Source organism: Capra hircus, chromosome 16 (assembly GCF_001704415.2).
Source record: "Capra hircus breed San Clemente chromosome 16, ASM170441v1, whole genome shotgun sequence".
Classification (NCBI taxonomy): Eukaryota; Metazoa; Chordata; class Mammalia; order Artiodactyla; family Bovidae; genus Capra; species Capra hircus.
Genome location: NC_030823.1, coordinates 53,095,931 through 53,105,749, shown reverse-complemented (window position 1 = coordinate 53,105,749; position 9,819 = coordinate 53,095,931). Strand labels below are relative to the sequence as shown.

The 9,819-nt window shown below is 42.5% G+C and overlaps 1 protein-coding gene across 1 annotated transcript; it reads right to left on the bottom strand.

The window, feature by feature from the left end:
- LOC102180145 (PRAME family member 27-like) lies at positions 388–3,885 on the bottom strand. The gene is made up of 3 exons (XM_005691078.2): positions 3,599–3,885; positions 2,585–3,157; positions 388–961 (listed from the first exon to the last, which is right to left on the bottom strand). The coding sequence occupies exons 1-3, from the start codon at positions 3,883–3,885 to the stop codon at positions 388–390; spliced, it is 1,434 nt and encodes a 477-aa protein (XP_005691135.1).

Below are 9,819 nucleotides of genomic sequence, written 5' to 3'. Positions count from 1 at the left end.
CCTGCAACGTAAAGTAAGGGGAATAAAAAGATGATACATGGAGGGCAGCAGTTGGTTTACACTGAGCATCTCTTTATTTCTGATTATTTCTTTACAACCATCTACCTAGGGATAGTTCCAACATGTGGGTTACAAGCTTGAATCCACCTTCAGAAATTCAGGTTTGTAATTCTTACTCCGTAGGACACATGTATACAAAGTTCCATTACTGCTCAGCATCAGCTATTCCCTCTGCAGTCCTGCACCCCTGCAGGATCACTTTTCCTTTTCACATTCACACTGAGCAAATGTCTGAAACCATAGGTCTCTTTTCCCTTCACAAAGTACCAGTATCATAGATTTCAGTTTGCAAATGCTCAGAAGAAAGCTTTTGATTGATGAACCCAACTAGGCAGAGGTGTTACTGCCATATGTGATGGGCTCAGGATGATTGAATGTGTCCTCTCCACAGTGAAGACAGGGGCTGGAACTAATCCAGATGGTCCTGGGATGTCCCAAGTCCTTCAGAATCTCAAGCAGTTCAGCTCGACACTGAGCAAGTCTCCCCAGCTGGAGGATTCCCAGAGAGCTGAAACTCTCCTGAGGGACAGGATACAGTTCTTGACATAAACTGGGCAGTGCCGAGGTGTGTCGAAGCATCTTATCCATGACGGCCATGGAGAGGAAGTTTCCACGTATGCTGAAGAAATTAAGCTGGAAGCAGTGGCTCAGGGCAGGCAGGATGGCCTCAAGTTGCGAATCCATGATCCCACACTGATCTAAGTACAGTTCCTGGAGGGTGGCTGCAACTTTCTCCAGCAGACCTGGAAGGAGCTCAGGACTAGAGTAGGTCAGGGTGACACCACTCAGATTCAGGCCCTTTAGCTGACTGATATTTGGACACTGGGAAAGATGGGTCAAGTCTGAATTCGTAAGGAGGCAGTGAGTTATTCCAAGGGTGTCCAAGGGGTTTGTCAGGCACCTGGGGAGAAGTAGAATTACAATGTCTTAAAAACTGGGGTGGAAGGTGACCTCAAGGTGAGAGACAAGAGATTTGCTGAAGACCAAGTCTGGTCCGCCCATCTGATAATGATCATTACCCAGAATTCCCAGTCTCATTTAAGCCTGAGTCTTTAACCTTCACAGTATGTCTGGATCAAGTTTACAGAACCTGGAAAACTCTCTTTCCTCATCTATGTAGTAGAGTAAAACACATTCCACTTCCTTATGAGTATGAATGAAGATCATAGGATGGACTAGAACAAGCTCACAGCAGAGCCTGACATCTTGTCTCAATCAACAATGGGCATCACTGAATGTTAATAGGAAGAGGCATACTTAAAACGCTTCCTACTCAGACTTCCTTCCACCCATGCTTGGGCCCCAGGCATACCCAGAAGCCAGGTGAGGCTTCTGGATGACATGCATAGAAGACCAGTCTGGGCAAGGCCCCCAACAACCCATGAAGATGGCAGTTTGCAGGGTCTCACTTACATCCCTGCATTATCTGCAAACCATCTACCAGCTTTTATGATCCCTTTGGCTCCTATTCTACTACTATCACCTCCAGAATCATGCATTTCCCATACATCAATTGTCTTATTTGGAGTGAAAAGCCTTTTACAGACAGGGAATTTGAGACAGGCTTATTGTGATCATGAAAGTGTTAAGCACAGAGCTTTGGTTTAGAAATGCTCAGACATGGAGTTTTCCCTCCTTAATTTCCCCTTTTCTTACCTATTTTCAAGTCATCTAAATTAAGATATCCCTTCTTAAGGAAGAAATCATATACCCAACCACTAGATCCTAAACCTTAGTCTATAGCTACCTACAAGGTGTCCCTTTCCAGAGCCTCTATCCAGCTTGAACACCTACCTTGATTTGGGTGGTTATGTGATACAACAGTTCAGAATAGAGCAGCAAAGGAGATAGTATGCTTGACATTCTAGAGGGTTTTTTTTTTTGACCAATAAGTTTTTTTTTGAATACTCTGTGCATGGCCTGCGTTCTTGACCCTTTAGCATCTTCTCCCAGTCAGTGCACCTGAGGCTTCTGTGGCAGGGGTTTGTCATTCCCCTCCTAAGGTGCATGAATGCTTTCCCCAGGGGCTAGGCACAAAATATCAAGTAGGAGATTTTGCTCCTTGCTTCTAAACTTTGCCAGCTACTGTGCTTCAACCTCTGCATGTCCCCCTACCCTGACCTTTCTTCTGATGTAGATAAAGCAAGCCTATATCTTATAGCCCACCTGTAATTTGGAGGGCTATGACAATTTTGAGGAGAAGGGAGTGACAGAGGATGAAATGGTTGGATGGCATCATCGACCTAATGGACATGAGTTTGAGCAAACTCCAGGAGAAGCATGGTGTGCTGCAGTCCATGGGGTCACAAAGAGTTGTACATGACTGAACGACTGAACAACAGCACAGAAATTCTAGAGAAATTCTCCTTTGATACCCTATCCTCTGTTGTCCCTGCCCTGGCCCCTGGGCTCTAAGAGCGCAAGCTTCCCCAACTCAGATACCAGTGAAACCGAATTCTGTGCCTGGAGGGGTGGAAGGTGGTGAGTTGTGTTCACTGTTACCTCGCCAGTGGTGCACACTCACCTGAGCATCTGGTCCAGGCATCCTTCCAGGAAGAAGGTAGATACCAGAAAGAGATCCTGGAGGCAGTGCAGCCTGAGGAACTGAGAAGTAATTTGGACAACATGCTGCTCCTCTTGATCTTCAAGTGCAGACACGTCCATGTGAGAGAGAAGGAGTCTCTGCACATTGCTCATCTGGCCCAGGAGAGGAGCAAACACAGCCAGGCTGGACAGCTGCCAGGTACAATTTACTCGCACCTCCTCAACACAGTCCAGCTGCACCATACTCAGGATCTTCATAATATTGTCTCTGGGCATTGACTCTATCTTTAGTTTCCTACAGCACAGGTGTATAGAAGCTTTCCTCTCCTCTACCCATCTCATGAGGTAGGCGAGGAATCCATCCATGATCCTTCCATTGATGTGAAGTTCTATGAACACCACCAAGGGAGCCAAAGTCCGATGTGTTCTTGGCCTCTTCTTAGCCACTGGTTCTTCTAATGAGCTTGAGGACACCTGGATACTGGATCCAGACCACATTCTCCAGAAGTCCTGGCCCGTATTTCTTAAATCCAGCACTTGCAGTTTGCACCTCCTGTGGGGGAAAGAGTAGATTGGTAGAGATGGTTTTAAGATCCACTAAAATAAAACCACAGCCTCAGAATTTAGGCAATACTCAGACAGCCCACCTGAGCTTTTACTTCACATTTTTGACATTTCCCTCTTATTCCCTCTCTGCCTCAGTTTCCTGCATCTCCTCTTCCCCTTCCATTTTTCCTTTTATCCACTTCTACACCTTCCTTAAGCATCACTAGAAGGAGGCAGAGAGTGTACTTTCAGGTTCCCTTGCATCTCAGGCACACCTACATTTTCTGAAAACATTTCCCAGAGTGTTTTCAGCAATGGCCAAGTCCCTGTACTTCCTCACTGACATCATCAGAAGCCTCTGGTCTATCCCTTGGCCATTCACACTCTGACCTCAGCTGTCTCTTCAAAGACTCCCCTGACTCTACCAGTCTACTTCAATTAGACTCACCTGGGTTGATCCTTCTGGGAAAGCAGGACATCAAGTCCATCCAGCACTGCTTGTAAGGTTCCCAGGTGAGGCATCTCCATCAGTCCCCCCAGAGGCAGGCGGACAAAGGGCCAAGCTTGCACCATGGCCTTCAGTGTCTCTCTGCAACTCCAATAGAAGGCTTCCATGAAGAGCTGGGGGAAGAGCTCGATGGGCAGATACTCCAGAGCAGAAATGGCCAAGGCCTCATCCCTCAGCAGGCTCATCACTGCTTGGTCCAGGAGTCTGGGTGGATTCCAGGTACTCATTCTGACTCTGCTCAATAGGAATCCCATGGAAACTTGCAGGGAAGAAGGCATATTTCTCAGGCAAGCATGAGCACCCTTTCATTGGTATTCCCACTCTTCAGAGGAACCAACTCATAGCCATATTGACTGCTCCCATGGGGCTAGAAAACTCAGGGATCAAACCCTGGTCTCCAGTATTACAGGCAGATTCTTTACCATCTGAGCCACCAAGGAAGCCTGGAAGACTCCCAGTTTACCAGAATTTTACTCTAGTTTTCATGGGTGAAAATCCATAATGCTGCCTCTACAGGGACCAGAGCAAGAATCTCATAAAAGTACTAAGGAGGAAGAAGACCAACTATTTGCCCATCCATTTCCATTCACTGCTTTGCTTTATTATGATGAACTGGTAAGTGGATACCCCAAGCCTGAAGGCTGACCTAATTATTTTGGTGAAAACTTTACCACTTAGGGTCCTGCTGCTGCTGCTACTAAGTCGCTTCAGTCGTGTCTGACTCTGTGTGACCACATAGATGGCAGCCCACCAGGCTCCCCCGTCCCTGGGATTCTCCAGGCAAGAACACTGGAGTGGGTTGCCATTTCCTTCTCCAATGCATGAAAGTGAAATGTGAAAGAGAAGTCGCTCAGTCATGCCGACTCTTACCCCATGGACTATAGCCTACCAGGCTCCTCAGTCCATGGGATTTTCCAGGCAAGATTACTGGAGTGGGGTGCCATTGTCTTCTCCTCTTAGGGCCCTAAAACTACTGAATAGAAGCATCATGTGACACAACTCAACCTCCGTCCTCAATTCCCACAGTTACTTGAGCTGGAAAAGATGGCAGATCCCTAAAATGAATGCCATTGCACAAACTACATATTTTAAATGTCAAGGAATAAAACTCCAAACAGCTGTTTTTATTAAGAGGAAAATCTGCTTGTTGAAGGTAATTGACATTATATAAACTGAAGGAGAAATCAAAACGTTGAGAAAGAGGCAAAACTACACTGAGAGGCAAAACCAAAATGTTAAATTTGTTCATCAGCACAGAACTAACTAGGGGCCTCCCAAGTGGCGCACGCATGTGTGCTAAGTTGCTTCAGTCATGTCCAACTCTTTGCAACCCCATGGTCTGTTAGTAGCCCACCAGGATCCTCTGTTCATGGGATTCCCCAGGCAAGAATGCTAGACTGGGTTGCCTTTCCCTTCTCCAAAGGGTCTTCCCAACCCAGGGACTGAACCCTCATCTCATTATGTCTCCTGCATTGGCAGGCAGGTTCTTTACCAGTAACAAGGTGCAGTGGATGGGGATCCATCTGCCAATACAGGGGACATGGGTTCGATCCCTGGTCCAAGAAGATTCCACATGCTGCAGAGCAACTGAGTCAGTGCGCCTAACTACTGAGCCCACGTGCTACCGTTACTGAAGCCCATGCATCTACAGCCTATGCTCTGAAATAAGAGAAGCCAATGCACTGGAAAGCTTGTGCACTGCAATCTAGAGTAAACCCTGCTAGGTGCAACTGGAGAAAATCCGAGCAAATGAAGCTAATGAAGACATAGCACAGCCAAAAAACAAAAAAACATGGATAAAGACTAACTAAAAATATCTCTCCCTGCCATCCTAAGCTATATGACACAATTCAAGACCACTGACCATAGATAAGGTAAGAGGGTCCTTGACTAAGGTCAGAAACTTACCAACTCTGATGTGGTTGTCAGGGTGGGCTCAGTCCTAAGACTGGATGAGATCCCGGATAGTAACTCCAGAAGGCACAGTTTCTGCATCTTTTCTTTGGTGCCTGAGACTTTTAAAGGCCTTTTTAATAACATCTTCCCCCTTGCCCAACTACCAACAGCCAACCAGAAAGTGGTGACTGATTAGATTTCAGACTGTCCATCAGATTAATCCTGATTGGATTTTTGCCTATAACCAGTTGAATTGATTAAATCCAGTATCATTTAGGAGGGTTTAAATGATGCAAGGAGAGCCACAGACTCAACCATTGATTCACTCCAGGAACATTGATTAAGTTTTACTATTAGGGTGTGTTATAGCCAAGGGTGTGAGACAAGGAAGAAATTATTGTTTCCAGATATTGGATGGGAAATTAGAAAACATCAGTTTGGGGGGATATTTGGTCAAAATAATAAAAATGTTCCAGAATTAAAACAGCTTCAAATAGATATTAAGAAGAGGTGGCAAGAATACAGAGAAGAACTATACAAAAAAGATCTTCATGACTCAGATAACTACAATAGTGTGATCACTCACCTAGAGCTAGACATCCTGGAATGCGAAGTCAAGTAGGCCTTAGGAAGCATCACTATGAACAAAGCTAGAGGAGGTGATGGAATTCCAGTTGAACTATTTCAAATCCTGAAATATGATGCTGTGAAAGTGCTGCATTCAGTATGTCAAAAAATTTGGAAAACACAGCAATGGCCACAGGACTGGAAAAGTTCAGTTTTCTTTCCAATCCCAAGAAAGGCAATGCCAAAGAATGTTCAAACTACTGAACAATTGCACTCATCTCACATGTTAGCAAAGCAATCCTCAAAATTCTCCAAGCCAGGCTTCAACAGTATGTGAACTGTGAACTTCCAGATGTTCAAGCTGGATTTAGAAAAGGCAGAGGAAGTGGAGATCAGATTGCCAACATCCACTGGATCGTCAAAAAAACAAGTTCCAAAAAACATCTGCTTCTGCTTTATTGACTATGCCAAAGCCTTTGACTGTGTGGATCACAACAAACTGTGGAAAATTCTGAAAGAGATGGGAATACCAGACCACCTGTCCTGCCTCCTGAGAAATTTGTATGCCAGTCAAGAAGCAACAGTTAGAACTGGACATGGAACAACAGACTGGTTCCAAATTGAGAAAGGAGTACGTCAAGGCTGTATATTATTTAACTTACATGTAGAGTACATCACGTGAAATGCAGAGAGGGATGAAGCACAAGCTGGAATCAAGATTACTGGGATATGCATAACGTCATATGCATAACGTCAGATATGCAGATGACACCATTCTTATGGCAGAAAGCAAAGAAGCACTAAAAAGCCTTTGATGAAAGTGAAAGAGGAGAGTGAAAAAGCTGGCTTAAAACTCAACATTCAGAAAACTAAGAACATGGCATCCAGTCCCATCACTTCATGGCAAATAGATGGGGAAACAATGGAGACATTGAGAGACTTTATTTTGGGGGGCTTCAAAATCACTGCAGATGGTGATTGCACCATGAAATTAAAAGATGCTTGCTCCTTGGAAGAAAGACCATGACCAGCCTAGACAGCATATTAAAAAACAGAGACATTCCTTTGCCAACAAAGGCATGTCTTGTCAAAGCTATGGTTTTTCCTAGTCATGTATGGATGTGAGAGTTGGACTATAAAGAAAGCTGAGTGCCGAAGAATTGATGCTTTTGAACCGTGGTATTGGAGAAGACTCTTGAGAGTCCCTTGGACTGCAAGGAGATCCAATCAGTCAATCTTAAAGGAAACCAGTCCTGAATATTCATTGGAAGGACTGATGCTGAAGCTGAAACTCCAGAACTTTAGCTACCTGATTTGAAGAACTGACTCATTGGAAAAGGCCCTGATGCTGGGAAAGATTGAAAACAGGAGAGGAAAGGGACAACAGAGGATGACATGGTTGGATGGCATCACTGACTCAATGGACATGAGTTTGAGTAGGTTCCAGGAGTTGGTGATGGATAGGGAAGCCCAGTGTGCTGCAGTCCATGGGTTCGCAAAGACATGGACATGACTGAGCGACTGAACTGAACTGAATCATTCCCAAAGGAAGCATCATAAACTTATCTATATCAAGTTGTCGCTTAGGTGTGGTATCAGAAACACAGCAGATCATGAGCCTACTCAGGAGCAAGAGTAATGCAACTGGTGATGTGTTTGGTTAAGTGGTGATATGCAGGGTTAAGTCATGGTAGCATTTGCCTGTAAAGCCATCTGGTCCTGGACTTCTGTTTTTTGGACACTTTAAAGCCACAGTTTCAATTATAGTACTTATGATTCGGCTGTTTATATTTTCCATCTCTTTCTTTGTGTAGTCTTGGATGGTTGTACCTTTCTAAGAATTTGTCCATTTCTTCTAGGTTGTCCATTTTATTGGCATATAGCTGCTTTCAGGAGTCTCTTAATTATGTGCCTTTCTGTGGTGTCAGCTGTAACTTCTACTTTATCATTTCTAATTTCATAGATTTGAGTCTTATTGGCTTTTTTCTTGATGAGTCTGGCTAAATAAAGGTTTATCAGTTTTTCAAAACGTCAGCTTTTAGTTTCAGTGATCTTTTATTGTTTTCTTCATCTCTGTTTCATTTATGTATGATCTGATATGATATTTATCTGATTTTTACTTTTACTAACTTTGGGGTTTGCTTGTTCTTCTCTCTCTAGTTGCTTTAAGTTTAAGGTAAAGTTGTTCATTTGAAATTTGTCTTGTTTCCTCAGGTTAGGTTGTGTTGCTATAAATGTGTCTCTTAGAAGTGCTCTTGCTACATTGCGTTGTTTTAGATCATTGTGATTTAATGGTCATTTGTCTCTAGGTTTTTTTTTTTAATATTCTCTCCGATTTTTTTGGTGATCAATTGGTTGTTTAGTAATGTATTGTTTAGTCTCTATGCGCTTGTGCTTCTTCTTCTTCTTTTTTTTTTTTTTACAGTTTTCCCCTGTATTTTATTTCTAATATCATTGCAATATGGTTTTAAAAGATTCTTAATATGATTTTAATTTTCTTCAGTTAACCAAGGCTTGATTTGTGGCCCAAGGTGTTATCTATCCTGAAGAATGTTCCATGTGAACTTGAGAAGAAATTGTATTCTGTTGCTTTTGGGTGGAATGTTCCACTAGTTTCAAGTTCGTCTTGTCTAATGGGCCATTTAAGGCATGTGTTTTCTTATTGATTTTCTCCCTGGATGATCTGTCCATTGTTATCTGTCAGCTGTTAAAGTCCCTACTATTATTGTATTGCTGTTTATATCCTTTTATGGCTCTAAGTCTTTGCCTTATATATTGAGGTACTCTTATTTTTGGTGCATATATATTTGCAATTTTGTTTTATCTTCTTAGGTTGAACGCTTGATCATTATGTAGTGTTCTTCCTTGTTCTTGTAACAGTCTTTATTCTCTGATGTGAGTATCATTATTGTGGCTTTAAAAAAGAGCCTGTTGTATAGTCTATTTCTATCCCCTTACTTTCTAGTCTGTATTTGTCCCTAGGTCTGAAGTGGATCTCTTGTAGACAGCATATATATGGGCTCTGTTTTTGTATTCATTCAGCCAGTCTATGTCTTTTGATTGGAGAATTGAATCCATTTATATGTAAAGTAATTATTGGTATGTGTGTTCCTATTAACAATTTTTACATTGTTTCCAATTTGTTTTTGTTGGATTTTTTTCTTCCCTTCCCCTTCTGTTTTCTGCTCTTGTGATTTGATTTGATGCCTATCTTTAGTGTTGTGTTTGGATTGCTTTTTCTTTTTTTGTTTGTGTATCTTTTGTAGTGTTTTAGTTTGCATTTCTCATGAGATTCTGAATAAGCAGTCTATATATACAAGTTTGTTTTAAGTTACTGGTCCATTGCTTCTCAGCCTTTTGGCTAAGATCAAGTGTAAGTTACTGGTCCCTTTCTCACCTAGAAGAGTTCCTTTAGCATTTGTTTTGAACAGCTGGTTTGGTAGTGCTGAATTCTTTTAGCTTTTGCTTCTATATAAAGCTTTTGGTTTCTCCATAAAATCTGTATGTAAGTCTTGATTAGAGCATTCTTTGTTGCAGGTTTTTCCCTTTCATCACTTGAAATATATGCCACTCCCTTCTGACCTGCAGAGCTTCTGCTGAAAAATCAGCTGATAACCTTATGGTGATTCCTTTGTACGATATTTGTTGCTTTTAATCTTTTCTTTGCCTTTAATTTTTTTCAGTTTGATTAATATATG

Coding starts and splice junctions, on each gene's coding strand:
- LOC102180145 (XM_005691078.2), bottom strand. CDS start 3,885: ATGAGTACCTGGAATCCACCCAGACTCCTGGACCAAGCAGTGATGAGC. Junction 3,158..3,598: donor TCCCAGAAGGATCAACCCAG/GTGAGTCTAATT, acceptor TTTCCCCCACAG/GAGGTGCAAACTGCAAGTGC. Junction 962..2,584: donor TGCCTGGACCAGATGCTCAG/GTGAGTGTGCAC, acceptor ACTTCTCCCCAG/GTGCCTGACAAACCCCTTGG.